This window comes from Leuciscus leuciscus (genome assembly GCF_965113295.1).
Source record: "Leuciscus leuciscus genome assembly, chromosome: 9".
NCBI lineage: Eukaryota > Metazoa > Chordata > Actinopteri > Cypriniformes > Leuciscidae > Leuciscus > Leuciscus leuciscus.
Genome location: NC_138733.1, coordinates 4,378,582 through 4,397,707, shown reverse-complemented (window position 1 = coordinate 4,397,707; position 19,126 = coordinate 4,378,582). Strand labels below are relative to the sequence as shown.

Sequence of the window (19,126 nt, the reverse complement as noted above, 5' to 3'; positions counted from 1 at the left end):
AAGAGATAATGTACATCCAGCCGGTTGTTATCGCAGAATAAACTCCCAGCAGGGTGATCAGGACCCCGACGTGAAACAAGGGTTTTATTTCACGATAAACCACCGGCTGGATGTACATTATCCTGTTTATTACACCGATACTTCTCACACAAGTGAATTATTGAATATAGATTGTTGTTAAAATATTTTATTAGCTTACTAAACACAAAGCTTCTGATAAGAAAACAGTTGCTAGCAAGTGAGACTGCCAAGAAGACTGAACCAGATCAAACTAGACAAGCATTTAAGGGATAAAGTACAGTCACACCACTTATTACATGGCTTTTCAACACATAAATAATTATGAGGACAAGAGATTAGTACAGATGTGCATAATGTGTACAAAACGATTGTCCTGACAAGAAGATGAACACAGCAACAATATTACAGTATTATTAATATTGAAGACCATTTTTATTAAAATCGATAAATATAACAAAATGTCAGCAGGCTTGAGGTGTATGTTATTCAGCGTTGCTATTGACGATGGTTGTTATCGGGGAATAACACACCCCGTAATGTCGCGACTGACCAATCAGAATCAAGTATTCCAGAAATCTGTGTAAGAAGAAATGGAATAATTGAATTATTAGAAAATAACGCACATCCGCTTCGGGTCGTGGCCGCATCACCACCTCGGGTGTGCATTATTTTCTAATAACTCAGCGGCCCGGAGTCAGTTATTACGCTTACACTACAGTTACCACACCTCAAGACTTTGTTCAGATGATGTGTCTCAAGATGTTTGTCATCTAGACTAGTTCATCTAGTTGGACTAATTTCTTACGCATCTCATCTCTCGCCTCTGTTGCTAATTTCAAAACGTCATTCAAGAGCTCGTAACGGAGGCTTGAGCCACTGATAGCAGACCCATGCAGTTATTAATGCTGTTATTAGAGAGAGAGAGAGAGTGAGATTAAGTGTGTGTGAAATATGAGTCTCTCAACAGTGTTTATAAGTTAACAGTGTAAGTTTATCAGCTTCAAGAACAGCGCTGTTATTTCCTCGCTAGTGAGAGACATCATGTAGCTTTTAAGTTGCTAAACTATTTTACAGATAAAATGATCAGAGCAGCGCTGAAAACAGGTTTCTGTGCGAGTGTGTGTCCGTACTGTATGAGTGTGCGTTTGAGCGTGAGAGAGAGTATGTGCTGTCCGTACATAATAAAACGTAATTTTGTGGCAAAAAACATGGAAATAATTCATTGTTTTTATCCTATTTTTTTATTCATATATTTGCTTGTCAGTGTCATTGTGGGTTTTGGTTATTTTGTTGTAGTCGGCTGTAAAGACCTTTAAAGTAACTGAAATCATTTGGCGAAGTGATATGGAGCTGTAATGCGGTCAAGACCTGCTGGAACTACTTCATTTGTGCATTTTACCTGAAAATAATCTATGGAAGAAAAATAATGTCAAATGTTTTTGAAATAAAAAGCCTGTTGAATTGCACTACTTGAAAAAAATAGGCATTACATTAACCATGCTTGCATTTTAATGCATTGTATTTTTAGGGCTTGCATTTTTATGGGCTGAAATTCAACATGGTTGAATATTTAAGCTGTGAATATTTCAATTAAAAACATTTCAAACACATTTTCATTATTAAAAATTCAGTAATCCATATTCACCTTTCATATTTCACTTCCAAAATATTCAAACTGTTTAAAAATAAGCATTTTTAGGTCCATTTTATTTCGCTTTGCAAATTCGCTTCCACAAATTCAGTGGTTCAGATTCGACAGTAAATTCAACATAGACATCCAAGAACTGCAGGAAAAGCAGTAGATTGCCGAGCATACTCTCCATCTGCTGTTAGTCGACCTCACCAGCAGGGGGTGCGAAAGCGCGTGTTGTTGACGAAGACCAGCAACAGTTAGAAGAACAAGCCATTCATTCATAAAATGAAAATGATTATCTGTGTCATTATATATATGCGGAAAAGATGATAAAGACACAAAAGGTGTGTTTATGTTTCATTCAATAACTTCATTGTTACTTTCCCTGTGTATTCTACATGTCAACAGCTTTCTCTACCATGAACGGGATTATAATCGGTTTCCCTCAATACCTCATACTCAAGGATTCCCCTTCCGTCCGGACAAAACGCTTAACGTAGCTTTATGGACTAATACAGTGATATGAAAGACCAAACTCGCACCTCATTGGAGATGTAGGCTGAAGGCTACTATATAGGCTACAGGCAAGCAGATGGACTCAGAATATGAACTTAACGCGCAAAGTTTCATGCAGATCGTTTCGTGATATACTGGCACAAAATCAACACTTGATCAATTAATACTAACACTTTATTTTCTCTTCTCTCTCTCTCTCTCTCTCTCTCTCATATATATATATAGTATAGTATATAGTAAGCTATGCCTACGTGTATTGCATTAGCTTAAACTGGGAAGAGTCATAGCACTTGCATATTGTTGTCCTCCTATTGTTAGTTGAACTGTAAATCGCTTTGGATAAAAGCGTCTGCTAAATGACTAAATGTAATAAATGTAAAATTGGCTTGACATTGGACATTCGCACATTTAGGGACCGTCTCCAAAGTTACATACAACATTATACACGTTTCTAACTTCAATAGAAAACTTTAATTTATCTGAATAAAAAATCCAAAGGGTGCGCATTATGCCTGACACTACATGAACACTTTACAGTGGGTTTTATGACTGTAAGTCGTTCTATTCAAATGCTATCGGAGTTAGAAACGTGTATGTCGTATGTAACTTTAGAGACGGTCCCTAAATGTGCGAATGTCCAACATCAAGCCATCTTTATGCCAGTCTATCACTGGGAAACGCTCAGCATTAAGCTTTGCGCGTTATTCTGAGTCCATCTGCTTGCCTGCGAGTTTGGTTTTTAATATCACTGTATTAGTACATTAAGCTACGTTAAGCATTGTATCCATCAGGGGAATCCTGAAGTATTGAGGGAAACCCTAATAGCCTGCATGCAGCACATCGCCACAATATAAAGTTAAGGCAACTAAACAACCAAGAGAAATATTTGTCAACCTCAAAAATGTAACAGTGGATCTGTACATCCGCATCGGGGAATAACATTATAATCTCGTTCACGGTAGAGAAAGATGCATGTAGGCTACACAGGAAAAGTAACCCTGAAGACACTGAATTTAACATAAAACCACCTTCATAATAATCACAAATACACTTAATTGAAATATTCACAGCTTAAATATTCAACCATGTAATGCCTATTTTTTTTTTTCAAGTAGTGCAATTCAACAGGCTTTTTATTTCAAAAACATTTGACATTATTTTTCTTCCATAATAATCGCACACCTTAGAATGTTCAGCATCCAATCAGATTCAAGCATTCAACAGCCACCTAGTATAATTTTTTTCTTTGATGTTTCCAGTGATTGCTGTAGATTAAAGTGTGTGTGTGTGTGTGTGTGTGTGTGTGTGTGTGTGTGTGTGTGTGTGTGTGTGTGTGTGTGTGTGTGTGTGTGTGTGTGTGTGTGTGTGTGTGTGTGTGTTTCAGAGCACTGTGGGAAGTTATTCTCCAGACGAGTGCATCTCTCTGCCCGTGTACAGCAGTGCTGAGCGTGTGTGTGTGGTGACAAACGTGCAGCTGCCGTGTGCCGGAGATCATGACACATGGATCCAGAGCGGAGCGGCACTCTTCCTCAAACAGCAGTAACACACACACACACACACACACACACACACACTGAGACGTTTCCACAATCGATTTATAATGCGAGCGATCCACACACAGATATTATAATCATTTTATGTCACTACTTGTTTTGTATTTGTCTTTGGATTCATATGGGGGTGTTTTTGTCACGATTGCCGCATTAAAGCTGCTGTAAGACTGTAGTATTCAGTCATTTCGGATATATTTATATTGTCAAATAAAATAGTTTTCTTCAAGATCATTATTTTTCTCTCCATTCAATTTCAGTGCAATTTCAGTACTTTATTGGCACGGCAAAATCTGCACATACCTAGAGTGGTGGCCAAAAGTGACGTACGGGGAGATATTTCTTTTTTATGACCCTATAAGTTCAATATTAAACCATCAAAATATGAGGAAAATATTTGAAACATCAGGGAAGAACAAAACATTAAAAAAAATCATGCCAAATTACAAGTGTGATTAGACTAAACGAAAAAAATAAGTTACTAAATAAAATCAGTAATGAAAAAATACTGAAATTAAATTCATAAATACAATCAAAAATAAATAAAATGATTAATAAATAAATGAAATGAAAATGAAAATCAATGATTTTAACAGAAAATAACTAATTCCTAAGGTGATGTATGTGTTTTTTATTTAATATACTATACTCGTAATGGACTAATTTCCTGTTGCCCAGTTTGAAAACAGTCAATATTTTTGCAGTTTTGTGATGCAAGACTGTTCTTTGTAAAAAAAAGCAATGATGCTAGAATCATAAATAAATTTGATCAGAGGGATGTATAAGTGAATAGGAATACTGTATCACACAATGCAATGTACAAGACTTGACTGTCCATTTCCAAAGCGAGAAGTCAAGCAGAAATGACATCAGCTGTGATTTGAACATCTCTTGCTGTACTCATTTGATCAGACTGACAAAAATGACTTCTTATATAATAAGCAGGTCATGTGACAACAGACCTTTATGTTTGCATTCTGGTTAACATACTATCTGTGTGTAGTACGTACTGTGCAGTATGAAGCTTTCATCTCTCAGTTTGTCTGAACGTCAGCAGGTTGCAGTGATGACCTTTGACCCACACTCATGTTATAGAGGCCACCTGCCCTCTGGATTGATCATTACAACAGCAGGTATGACGCGTGACCTTTGACCTCTGTGATGTGTGTGAGATCAGGATGCAGATGCTGCGTTTCTCCTCTGATCCTCCTTTTCCTTTAGAGAGGAACAGGAACATCCTCATTCATTCCTGAGCGTCACAGCTCTTCTCGTGGTGCAAAACAGTACCATGATATTCATGTGTTTTTGGGGCATGTACTATGGTAATAACATTTTATTTAAATTTCTTTTTGGACATGGGCACAATGGTAATGTTTTTTTGTAAGCTGATATCGGATTTTAAACACTGATGTACATGCATATGGCGATCACATAATACCATGGTTTTTACCATCTGATACCATTAATGTACCACATTACTGCTGTAGTGTTGTTTTATCTGCAGTGTGTGTATCTAGTCACTGTGATGTCAGACCACACACACACACACACACACACACACACTCACACTCATTTAGACTGACATTATGCCCTTTTGCTGGAGGCTTTTCACAAACACACACTCAGAGTTTTGGAGCTTCTTGACTTTTCAGATAGAGAGGCTTTTTATCCGCACATCAAAGGTCAGTGTGTGTGGTTCTGTGTGAATACTGAATTCTGGTGGTTATGTGCAGTTTGAAATCTGAACTGCAACATAAATCAAAACGCTGACCTTTAATCCCCTCACACACACACACAGAGAGAGAGCCACAGCATCCACCTGTAACTGGACAGCAGTAAAAAGTCATAAAAAATACCATGGTACAATGATTGTACTTTAGAAATAGCAAGGTATTACTATAATGTAAAAAAAATTAAACATTATAATACCATGGTACCATGGTATAAATTACAAAAATGTGGCATTACCAGTGTAAATGTACAAAAGTATGGTATTACTATGGTAAATATAAAACAGTGTTTCCATGGTAATTGTAAAAAAAAAAAAAAAAAAAAAAACATGGTAGTTTTACTTTAAATGTTTATGGTAGCTCCAGGATAAATGTAATGGTAAATAAAAAAAATAAAAAACATGGTAGTTCCAGGGTAAATGTAAAAAAAACATGGTAGTTCCAGGGTAAATGTAAAAAAAACATGGTAGTTCCGGGGTAAATGTAAAAAAAACATGGTAGTTCCGGGGTAAATGTAAAAAAAACATGGTAGTTCCGGGGTAAATGTAAAAAAAACATGGTACTTCCAGGGTAAATGTAAAAAAAAACATGGTAGTTCCAGGGTAAATGTAAAAAAAAACATGGTACTTCCGGGGTAAATGTAAAAAAAACATGGTACTTCCGGGGTAAATGTAAAAAAAACATGGTAGTTCCGGGGTAAATGTAAAAAAAACATGGTAGTTCCGGGGTAAATGTAAAAAAAACATGGTAGTTCCGGGGTAAATGTAAAAAAAACATGGTAGTTCCAGGGTAAATGTAAAAAAAAAAAACATGGTAGTTCCGGGGTAAATGTAAAAAAAACATGGTACTTCCAGGGTAAATGTAAAAAAAAAAAACATGGTAGTTCCGGGGTAAATGTAAAAAAAACATGGTAGTTCCGGGGTAAATGTAATGGTAAATAAAAAAAATAAAAAACATGGTAGTTCCAGGGTAAATGTAAAAAAAACATGGTAGTTCCAGGGTAAATGTAAAAAAAACATGGTAGTTCCGGGGTAAATGTAAAAAAAACATGGTAGTTCCGGGGTAAATGTAAAAAAAACATGGTAGCTCCAGGATAAATGTAATGGTAAATAAAAAAAATAAAAAACATGGTAGTTCCAGGGTAAATGTAAAAAAAACATGGTAGTTCCAGGGTAAATGTAAAAAAAAACATGGTACTTCCAGGGTAAATGTAAAAAAAACATGGTAGTTCCGGGGTAAATGTAAAAAAAACATGGTAGTTCCGGGGTAAATGTAAAAAAAACATGGTAGTTCCGGGGTAAATGTAAAAAAAACATGGTAGTTCCAGGGTAAATGTAAAAAAAAAAAACATGGTAGTTCCGGGGTAAATGTAAAAAAAACATGGTACTTCCAGGGTAAATGTAAAAAAAAAAAACATGGTAGTTCCGGGGTAAATGTAAAAAAAACATGGTAGTTCCGGGGTAAATGTAAAAAAAAAAACATGGTAGTTCCGGGGTAAATGTAAAAAAAACATGGTAGTTCCAGGGTAAATGTAAAAATAAAAAACATGGTACTTCCAGGGTAAATGTAAAAAAAACATGGTAGTTCCGGGGTAAATGTAAAAAAAAAAACATGGTACTTCCAGGGTAAATGTAAAAAAAACATGGTAGTTCCAGGGTAAATGTAAAAAAAACATGGTAGTTCCAGGGTAAATCTAAAAAAAAAAAAACATGGTAGTTCCAGGGTAAATCAAAAAAAAAAAAAACATGGTAGTTCCGGGGTAAATGTAAAAAAAACATGGTAGTTCCAGGGTAAATCTAAAAAAAAAAAACATGGTAGTTCCAGGGTAAATGTAAAAAAAACATGGTAGTTCCAGGGTAAATCTAAAAAAAAAAAAACATGGTAGTTCCGGGGTAAATGTAAAAAAAACATGGTAGTTCCAGGGTAAATCTAAAAAAAAAAAACATGGTAGTTCCAGGGTAAATGTAAAAAAAACATGGTAGTTCCAGGGTAAATGTAAAAAAAACATGGTACTTCCAGGGTAAATGTAAAAAAAACATGGTAGTTCCAGGGTAAATGTAAAAAAAAAAACATGGTAGTTCCAGGGTAAATGTAAAAAAAACAAACATGGTACTTCCAGGGTAAATGTAAAAAAAACATGGTACTTCCAGGGTAAATGTAAAAAAAACATGGTAGTTCCAGGGTAAATGTAAAAAAAAAAACATGGTAGTTCCAGGGTAAATGAAAAAAAAAAAGATCATTGTATTTCCAGGGTAAATGTAAAAAAAAAAAAAACATGGTTAAAGGGATACTTCAGGATTTAGCATTAAGCTTTGTATTAGTAGAAAACCTGTAGTATTTTCAAATTACCGTGCTTTCCACACTCATATCCCCCTGAGACGAGAGATTTATGCATTTTTTGTCTGGAAAAAATCCTCCGATGACGCAAAAATCGTCATTTTGCGTCATCGGAGGATTTTCTGGCCAGAGGCTAAAGACTACAGCCAGTAGGAGGAGCTGTCCCGAATGTTCTCAACCCGCCCATAGGAGGTGGGATCTCACTCACAGAATGTACACAGTGTCAGCCGTCTTTCTTTGGAAGCTAAGCTAGCAGGCTCTTGTTCTGTGGAGAAAGCTGAATAGTAGGGGTTACCATCCTCTGTTTCCCGGACATGTCCGGCCGTCGAGATCGTCCAAAATGTCCGGGATTCGGCTTTTGCTTTCTGCAGTCGCCATTCATTTTTTACATGCACACCTTTTGTTTCAATCTAACCGAATTCATTCCGATTGGTGAATCTGAATGTAGTGTTTACATGAACGCTAAACAAGTGATCGGTTGATGTGTGTTTTAACATTGCTAAGAAAATTCCCGCTCCTCCGTGAGAGATAGCCTATGAGACCGGCGCGTCTCAGTAATCACGCCACCAGCCTCGCGATGTTCTCCCGCGCCCCTCAGCCTCGTCCTGCTCGCCACAGTAAACATGATGAATGGCGACTGTAGAACGCAAAAGCCGAATCTCGGACATTTTGGGCGATCTCGATATCCCGGGCAAACTCGTCACGGAGACTCACAAGTAGCCTAACCTTGTTGTTTTCAACTGCGCGCTCTTACCGGTAGGCGTGGCTTGGGAGTGGCCTCGTAGAGCAGCGAAGCAAGTGCATTCTGGGAGTTGTTGTCTTTCATCCACATAAGCCAAAAATACATTTTCTGGCTTTTCTCAGTCTAGAAAATTCAAACATTTCTTCACATTTCTTCTACATAAATGACCTATTTTAAATACACGTTCATCTTTCCAGAGGTGAAGTATCCCTTTAATGTTTCGTGGTAAATGTAAAAATCATAGTAGTTTCATAGTAAATGTAAAAACATGGTAGTTTCACTGTTCAAGTGTGGTAATAACACACACTTAATTTTTGTAAGTGTGTGTTATTTATGACAGAGTCTCTGTCTCTTGTTCTCACACACACACACAATCAAACTGCAAAACAGGAAACAGAGGAATGCCGTGTACTAGGAAAACCACAGACCTGTGGGCCGTGTGTGTGTGTGTGTGTGTTTATGCAGTGATTTTGATTGATTTTCTTCATTAATTTCCCTCTTCCTGTCATAGTTCATATTTCTCATGGCTGTCTGTCGGCGGACGCCCGGAGCAGCTCCAATTATAATACACCACTGAGGAAGAGTGCTTTTAGCTCGGTTTAGGGAAATAAATCTGACAAAAATGATCATTAACTCACCGTCATCTTGTTACAAACCCGGATGGCTTTCTTTTTCCATGGAGCACAAAAGCAGACATTTATCTGAATGTTCACGCTGCTCTTCTCATAGTGAACGGGAAGCGAAACATCTCCATTCATCTTCCTCATAGAACGTCCTGCAGGTTTCAAACGACATGACGGTGAGAAAATGATTAGAAATGTCATTTTGGAGGGAATTATTCCTGGGACGTTTTGCTGCAGGATCTTTATGTAATGTTCACAGATGGAAAGAAAATGAGAAATGAGACATCAAATTGAGAAATCAACAGAGAAAGACACAAACAGATGGAAAGAGTAAAATTAACTGTGTGTGTCTCTGCTCATGTAATTGCTGGACTGTTTTAAAGATGGAAGGTTCACATTTTTAATGTTTTATTTATATTTTAAATATTTTAGGTGTGTATATATATATCCTATATATATATTAATGCTTTATATATAATTTAAAATTTGAATATATTTTTTTATATTATATAAATAATATTTTTTTCATTGGAATACTATATTTTTTCACCATTTCCCATAGTAATATTTACAAGAAGTACTGTGGTAGTACTATGGTACAGTAATGGTCATTTGTATGGTATTACTATGGTACTTTGAAATATAAAATGGTTCTAACATGATACTTTCAAAAGTACCATGATACTTTATTTTTTTTAATTGCAATGACATGAAATATAAGTAGCGACGGATGTTTTCTTCCGTATTGTGAAACGTTTGAGTGTAAAAAATGATCGAAAACTTGCTGTTATGCATCGGTTGTTGATTAGATGTTGATATGTGGGCGTGGCACTCAATGAGGGGGCGGAGTTTAAGCAGACTCTGTGATTGGAGAAGTCCTGCTTACATCATCAGAGAAAAGTCTATTGTTTTTATTGGAATTTTTTACAAAAAATGTAAAACGCTTAAAAACAATAACGAAACATGCATGGATGAATTGATTGCGATAAGATCTATAACATGCATTTAGGAAATAAACCGCTATATAACGTTTTTCTATTATTATTTAAATCAGCATGACAGCAGTGCACAAATATTACCATCATGCATAAATATTTATTTCATTGAAGTCATTATTTTGTTTTCCAAGGACCATTATGATTTTTCTTTAAAAAACAAAACATGATTCACATTCTTTTTCATTTTGCGTATCTTGCATCCTGGAAATACATCATATTACAGAAGCAAACTGCTGTTTCATGAAGATTTTAATGAACTCTGAATCATAAATGTGTTTCAGATTCTCAGGTGATGTTCAGTGTGTGTGTTTAATGGGTCTCTCGTGAAACACACACACACAGGGCCTGATGCGAGTGCTTCATCTCTCTACTCGCCATTGTATCGCTCCATCTCTGCTCATTTTCAACGTTGATGCAACGCTGATGAAATCTAATGCACAGTTTCTCTCGCTCACACACACAATGATGTAAACCCGCTGTAAACTCAGCGCTCGCACAGTTTCACGGGGGATTAGAGTTGAAATCTCCGAGCTCTGAGCGGCGACCTGCTCTTCTGTCTCAGATGAAAGTTTAATGTGTGAGTGTCAGTGTGCAGTCGTGATGTGACAGTCTCCACCCCCGCTGCGCTCCCCTGAGAGGTCAAAGGTCACCTGACATCACTTCCACCCACACCTGACCTCGTTTCCTCCATCTGTCTGCGGCAACCGAAGAAACGCTCGCTTTCTCAGAGCTCACGTCAAGTAGATGCTTTACACTCATTAGCAGATGCACAGGTTTGTTCTGATGAATTCCTTGAAGAATTCCTCTAAGTTCAGTGCTGTTTACTGTAATATAACGGCAGTCAGTGGGGCAGAGATAGCAAACATGAAGTTTGTGGATTTGTGAAAGAAAAAAAAAACATATATAAAAAAATAAAAAGTTATTATATTATTAATTATTACAGGGTTCCCACGGGTTCTTGAAATCCTTGAAAGTTTGTGAATCTGAAAAAAATTTAATAAATTCAAGGCCCTGGAAAGTTTTGGAAAATAAACATATAGATATGAATTTATTTTTTGCAAGAAGTTTTCTGGGAAAAAAATCCATATTAGTCCCTCCAGTCCTCTAATGTGTTATTACGCCAACACTTCATGGCCTATGCACACTAGCTAGCTTGATTTACGTTAGTTACGTGCATTTACGCGTTATGTTAAGAAACACTAAATAACTTTTTTTCCCTTAAAATAATGTTTCCAAAATCGTATCAGTGGTTCATCAAGTCGTAACAGGGTGAACGGCCCTTCTGCATTCACTTCGCGGCCGTATATCTGCTATAACCACACTATGCAAGTTTGCCAAACCGGGTCGCATTTCTGTAGTTCGAATGAGACATAAGAAACTACAAATTTGACTTGCTTTACGGCAAGCGTTACAATAGTCATTATTTAGTTTTTCTTCGTTTCTGATGGACATCATTCATTCAAAGCCAGTGCTGGATAAACCATAGACAGTAAAAGAAATGGACACAGCGACTCCATTGGATTCAACGGAGACAAGTGAAGTCAATTAGAAGCTCTCACTTCCTCGGGGTCGAGCGTACTGCGCAGACTCAAACTGAGCTTGACGACGTAGATGTGACGTGAGCAACCCGTCTGTCTTCTAGTAGCTGTGCCAAGAGAAATCTGAATCATTCCCTTCCGAAACTTGCAGAGACGGAGAGTGTGAGTAGGAGGTGTCCATGAGCTGGAGCAGGAGAAACTTTTGCTAAGTATTCTGATTAATTATTTTGTCATTTTGCCTCCACGTCCCCCCGATTGGGCGCGAGCTTCTCCTCCCGTCCATGCGGTAATCTCTCTACTGTGCGACAGAGAGTCGCGTGGTTATGACGCAATCGTTAGCCTATTTTTACAAAAACGGCTTCTACGGGGCCATAACGTAAGATACAAGGTAATGGAGCCTTTTATACATTTTCGTGTTTCTTTAGAAATAAATAATGGACAAATGGAGTCTTTAAACGCCTCAGATGTAAAGTTATTCACTGTCAAAGTGCCGCCAAAATGAATGGGAGTCAATGGAAGTCTAACAGCAGGTGATGGTCCGCTAATCAATGGCGGCGCCCGGGGAAGCTTCAGTGTTTTCTGAAACATTACCCCCTTGAGATAAACAGCGAGCGTGCGGCGGCGAAATTATCTACGACAGCGGTAATGGACAATTCCGCTTCCAACCTGTAGGGGGACCGAAGAGGAAAAGTTCCATAGTGTTGCTTTAAGTGTTTCCCGCGTGAGGTACTTTGTGTTGTACGTTGCCATGCTGTTCACACGCACACGAAACTACTACGATGGAACCTCAACGTTTCATGCAAAAGTGAATATCAAATCATTTTAGAAAACAATAAAGGGTGTACTGTGTAAACTTATGCAATAGCAACGTAACACCTGTGGAGTTCATCACTGTCCCGCTGCATCGTCATCACTGTCCCGCGTTCTCATTGGTTCGCTGGCATGTGTAAATTCATAAGTCGACAGCATTGCTGAGTATTTTCTCCTTAAAACTGCAGTGAACCAAAGACAGTCTCAAAAACACGCTTTGAAATCGCTGGTGTTTCTGACGTCACAAACGGGGGCGGGGCTCATTTGCATATTCATAGAACCACGAATACTAAATGAGGGTGTCGAGTTACATTCAAGATATTTTAAGGCATGAGGAAGGAAAACATTTTTTAAATATGTAATTTTGGTGATCAAAGATGATTTTAAAGGATAAAATGATTGACTACGGGGGACTTTAAGGAGCTATATTTTACATATCAAAGAGACAAACACAACCATGATAAACATGACAAATGTAGTTTATTTTGGTGCTTTTTATGACACTGTACATGTGGAAAACTCATCATATCTGACAGGATCAACGGCGCGAGACGGACTCTCCTCCACACACTGCTTTTAAGAGAATCATTGGTTTCATTTCACGTGCCCTGAAGTTTAATAAAAGCGCTTTAAAAGCCTCGTAATGAAAGGCTAAATCCACAGTCAACACCCGTCCCGGCGGCGTATCGCTCCCGCTGAACGAGTGAATCAAACCCCGATCAGGGAACAGAGGAACCCGCAGAATGAAGAGGATCATCACACACACACACACACACACTGAACCCAGAACATCATGTCCTACACACCTCTGAATAAATAGGCTATGCATGACAAATATAACAGTTGTTTGATTATAATGAAGTGCTTTAATTGGCTGATGAAACATCGACAGATCACTGTAATAATGTTTTCTTGACAAGAACATGTCCAGGTGATATTTCACAAAAAAAAAAAACAATAATAAATAAAAATATTTTGCTCCCCATTTTTTAGGATCATTAGACCAAATCCTAATCAGGAAAAAAATGCTAAAAATGAAAAAAAGATTAACATATAAAATATACGTAATGATGATATTTATGTTCTGCCGTCACAAAACAATATACGATTCTCTAAATCATATTGAAACACTTTCTAATGCTAACGACTTATATAACAATGAGCAAATTTCAGGTAACAATAATGACTTAATAAATATGAGTTTCTAATACAAATATGTCATGATAATGAGAATCTTTCCTGTAAAAGTGATTTAACATATCAATGAGTAACTTTCTTGAAATTACATTAATTGCATTGAACATCGAACAACATCTCATAATGAGAAACTAAGTTTTTGTTATGAAACGTTATTTCATTATTAGAGTTTCTCATTATTATGAGACACAAAGACATAATGATATTTTGTTCTGCCCTAAATTTTACTACATAAAATTCTGAAACTTTCTCATAATTATGAATGAATGAGACACATGATGAAATGAAAAAGTTTCTCATTAATATGACATTATTATGTGCATTTTTCAGAATAATCAGACTGTGAATTCAGACCTAAAGCCAGGCTTCTTTATCTTTCTTTCTTTCTTTCTATTTTAGGGTGAACTGGACATGTTTTTATGAGATTCACTTTAATAAGACCTTTGATCCGACAAGAAAGAGAATATGAACACAAAACCCACATGCAGCAGCATGATCACAGATATAAAAAGACAAAGACATTTCTTTTAATAAATAACACTGGATTAGATCAGATCGGCGAAGGATCCGCCCCCTCGGGGAGCTCTGACTTCTGATTGGTCTCAGAGAGCAAACGCCTCATTAATATTCATTTACATTCCATTGGTGAGTTCCATGTGACTTTACTGGACACAATAACATCTGACATCAAGAGTAAAACAGAAACAGAGAAAGCTACATATCAACGTCTCCCAACGCTCTCTGTGTGTGTGTGTGTGTGTGTGTGTGTGTGTGTGTGTGTGTGTGTGTGTGTGTGTGTGTGTGTGTGTGTGTGTGTTATGAAAAGGCTTTGTGTTTATGTGGAGGCATGACCTGAAGATATACTGACTGGAGTGCAGTGACAGTGTGAGTGTGTGTGTGTGTGTGAGTGTGTGTGTGTGTGTGTGTGTGTGTGTTCATCGCGGTGGTCTGGACTGACACACACAGTCACATCTCTCATGATGCTGCAGGTAAATCTCCTCCAGAACCCAGCGAGCGGGTGTTCTCTTCCTGTAGAAATTCGACCCCGGGGAAAACTTCAGCACCTGAAGACACACACACACACACACACACACACACACACACACACACACACACACACACACGAAATATGAAATGATCATTTTTGAACTCTAAAAGCTATATTTAAAAATCAAATGTAGAAAAATAAGAAAAAAATATATATAAATGTGATTTTTGACCGACATGCAAACAGCACCAGAGGATTAATATAATTTATTTAATATTTAAATTTTAATTATTTAATAATTTATTTTTATTATAATTCTTTTTTATTTTTCAATGAAATGATTGTTCTGTATTTTAAATGAATAATGTTTTTTTTATGTAATATTTTGTATTTTGGGGGATTTTATGATACTAAATTATATTTGCGCTGTATTTATAATTCATTTATTCACTTTTTGAGCATAGACGTAAAAATTAAATTTCCAACTTAAACTGTCATAAATCTTGAATGCTTCAGTTTGATCTCTTTTCAAAGACGACATTTGGCAGATTATTGCTGGAGTGACTTTTTTGAAAAAAGTGAACCTGAAAAAAAAAAATACAAATTTATATTTATTGTTATGAAAAATGCGCAAAAATATCATTTTAAATTTTTACATGAAAAATATATTTTCCAAAACACGTTTTACTCTAAAACTGAGAAAATGAAAGACATAAATCTAAATGAGTTGTGCTCCAGATTTGCGGTTGATATCTCAAAAAATGAGCTTTCAGTGAGATGTTGTTCGGCTGCAGTACCAAACGCTTCCACTAGAGGAAACTCGTCTCGTCATTTTTGACCGCGAGGAGCACAAGTGTGATTGTGACTATTTTTTTTCTCGACCATTTCACCTTTTTGAATAATGTCCTTTTTTTTTTTCACACACAGCAAGTGCGAAAACCTTTACCAAGTTTTGTACCATTCCGATGAAGTAAAAAAAACAAAAAAAAACCCGACAGAACGGCACCAGTAATAGTTCATTAACAAATATGAACAACCTTTCAAAACACAATGAAACTCAAAAGCAATGCTCTGGGTTCATTACAAACTCTATCAACATCAATAAATAAATAAAACAGTCATCAACTTTATTTTGTGACATAAATGACAAACAATAACTTCCATTTGTTTACAGTAAATTAGTTAACTAGATCAATAAGCATGAAAGGTTACACTTTATTTTAAGGTGTCATTGTTACAGAGTAATTATATATTTAAGTACTGAGTAATATTAAGTAACTACATGTACTTACTATAGGGTTAGGGTAGGATTAGGATTTGGTTTAGGGTTAGTTGCATGTAATTATGCATAATTTACTGTTATTACTATGGTAACTACATGTAACATATGTAACAAGGACACTGTAAAATAAAGTGTTACCGCATTAAATAATGAAAAATACTTCTAAAAGATTTATTAATCTTAGTTAACTCCTGGCAGGGAAAGAGTTAATGTCAATATATTACTAAAATCAAAAGATGTATCTGTTAATATTATTTATTAGACCTAAATTGATTAACTATTTATTCATTTATTAATCCTTTTTCACATTAATGAACAAAAATACAACTAGTAAATGTATTGCTCATTTGTAGTTAATGTTAGATAATGCGCTAACTGGCAAAAAAAAAGATTTTTTTAAATATATATATATATATATATATATATATATATATATATATATTCTTTTTTTCATTGTGCTTTTAAAGTGGTTTAGATCAGTTTTGCATGCATTACTGTAAGACTTCTGCTTTCTGTAAATAAAAATCTGCATGATTTTCTGAGCTGATGGATATCAGGAAACATCCGCTGTTAAACTCCAGTCATTATCTGGAATGTTCCGGGTTTGTTCCAGTATTTATTCTTCATAGTAATGACACTGATGAGTATCTGGACACTCGAGATGTTCGCTCGATCACGGCCGGAAGTAAACCAGATTTATTCTATGATTTGTCTTCATTGATTCGCTTTTCAATCGATATCTGTCCTTGACCTTTAACCTCTGGATGTCTCGTGTTCTGTGCTGAAGCTCATATATCGTGTGTGTGAGAGAGTGTGTGCGTGTGTGAGAGAGAGTGAGCATGTGTGTGAGAGAGTGAGTGCGCACGTATGTGTGTGTGTGTGTGTGTGTGTGTGTGTGTGTGAGAGAGAGAGTGAGCATGTGTGTGAGAGAGTGTATATGTGTGTGTGAGAGAGAGTGTATGAGTGAGAGTGTGCGCGTGTGTGAGAGAGAGCACGTGTGTGTGTATGTGTGTGTGTGTGTGTGTATGTGTGTACGTGTGTGTGTGTGTGTGTGTGTGTGTGTGTGTGTGTGTTGCACATGTGTGTGTGTGTGTGTGTGTGTGTGTATGTGTGTACGTGTGTGTGTGTGTGTGTGTGTGTGTTGCACATGTGTGTGTGTGTGTGTGTGTCTGTGTGTGAGAGAGAGAGAGAGCACGTGTGTGTGTGTGTGTGTGTGTGTGTGTGTGTGTTCGTGAGAGAGAAAGAGAGAGAGCACGTGTGTGTGTGTGTGTGTGTGTGTGTGTGTGTGTGTGTGTGTGTGTGTGTGTGTGTGTGTGTGTGTGTGTGTGTGTGTGCAGTTGTGGTGGTTTCACATTAGTCAGCACTGACAGCTGGAGCCAATCACATTTAGCAGATGTTGCCGTGGGTAACCGTCTGTTATTCTACCCAATGAACATTTCCTGACGGCTCTGTGACAGCTGTCAATCACCGGGTCATGCTGATGTCAGCCTGGAGATTACAGAAACTACAACTCCCAGAATGCCTCAAATGTCCCATGATGCTTCACTCAGATCCTCAACACTAGACTGAAGTGTGTGTGTAACTGTGTTAATAACTGATTACCGGTAAGTTAATAGAGTTAAGCAGAATAGCGGACAGCTTTATACACTACACTACCTCTCATTTCTGCGGTAGTTAAAGAAACCGTTGTATATTATAAATTTTTTGTATAAAATATTTGATGTAATATAATAATAAATATATTATTACATTTAATTATAAATATTTTAATTAATTATGCCAGTGATTACCTCATTTACCACGTGTTACCTCAAAAAATACATATTTGGGGAAAAATAAAACCACAGATGAGTTTGTAGTTGTGTGTGTGTGTGTGTGTGTGTGTGTGTGGAGCTGATAAGGACAGAGAGGAACACACACTTTACTTGCTCCGATTCCACAGAAAAAACACTCCAATTTTGACACACACACTTCAACATGTTTAACGTCTGACGAGTACTTGTACTTTATTCATACTTGAGCACATTATTTATTATTCCAGTATCTGTACTTATTTTATTTTTTTGTATTCGGTTACACTTTATTTTAAGGTGTTTTTGTTAGTGTAATTATAGAGTTAATTACTGAGTAATATTAATAAACAACATGTACTTTCTATACGTTAGAATTTGTTTTAGATTTAATTGCATGTAATTATGTGTAATTTAATGTTATTACTATAATAAGTGTGTGACAAGGACACTGGAAAATAAAGTGTTACCAAGTATTTTTATGTTGGGAAAAAATACTTGACTACATTCTGAAGCATAATATTCTACTTTTTACTCATAAAAACCTATTGTACCGCAACATTTGATTCTTTTCGGTGAATCTGTTGGTGAATCGCACTGAACGATTCATTTGAATCAACACTGAACTGAGCTGAATATTGAAACTATGGTCTTTCTACAGCTGCTATACAGTAGAATTTGAATCATTTTGAATCAGTTTGCATCATTGATCCTGCTGTTTTTAAACAATTTCTATTGAATAAAGCACTATAAAAAAATTTAAAGTGACTTGAGTTTTTCATCCACCAACAGACTCGACCAATGAAGTGAGTTTGTGGGCGGGGCTACATGTTTGACTGACCAATGGCAGATGGACAGACAGATAGAAAGATAGGTAGATAGATAGATACAGTAGACAGACAGACATATAAACAGACAAACATATAGACAGAGAGATAGATAGATAGATAGATAGATACAGTAAACAGACAGACAGACAGACAGACAGACAGATAGATAGATACAGTAAACAGACAGACAGATTGGATAGATAGAGTAAACACAGACTGACAGACAGACAGATACAGTAAACAGACAGACAGACAGACAGATAGATACAGTAAACAGACAGACAGACAGACAGATAGATACAGTAAACAGACAGACAGACAGACAGACACATAGACAGACAGATAGATAGATAGATAGATAGATAGATAGATAGATAGATAGATAGATACAGTAAACAGACAGACAGACAGACAGATAGATACAGTAAACAGACAGACAGACAGATAGATACAGTAAACAGACAGACAGACAGATACAGTAAACAGACAGACAGATAGATACAGTAAACAGACAGACAGACAGACAGACAGACATATAGAC

At 36.6% G+C, this 19,126-nt stretch overlaps 2 protein-coding genes across 3 annotated transcripts in view; one reads left to right on the top strand and one right to left on the bottom strand.

The window, feature by feature from the left end:
- Positions 1-3,954, top strand: part of dync2h1 (dynein cytoplasmic 2 heavy chain 1) — a 139,585-nt gene extending 135,631 nt beyond the window's left edge. The window contains exon 89 of the mRNA XM_082179334.1: positions 3,555-3,954. Within this exon, the coding sequence (XP_082035460.1) occupies positions 3,555-3,713 (159 nt within the window). The 3' untranslated portion in view covers positions 3,714-3,954. The remainder of the gene's footprint in view (positions 1-3,554) is intronic.
- A 9,007-nt stretch (positions 3,955-12,961) lies between these two features.
- Positions 12,962-19,126, bottom strand: part of pdgfd (platelet derived growth factor d) — a 32,957-nt gene continuing 26,792 nt past the window's right edge. For both annotated transcript variants that reach the window (XM_082180139.1, XM_082180138.1), the window contains exon 7: positions 12,962-14,759. In XM_082180139.1, coding sequence (XP_082036265.1) covers positions 14,631-14,759 — 129 coding nt within the window. In that variant the 3' untranslated portion in view covers positions 12,962-14,630. The remainder of the gene's footprint in view (positions 14,760-19,126) is intronic.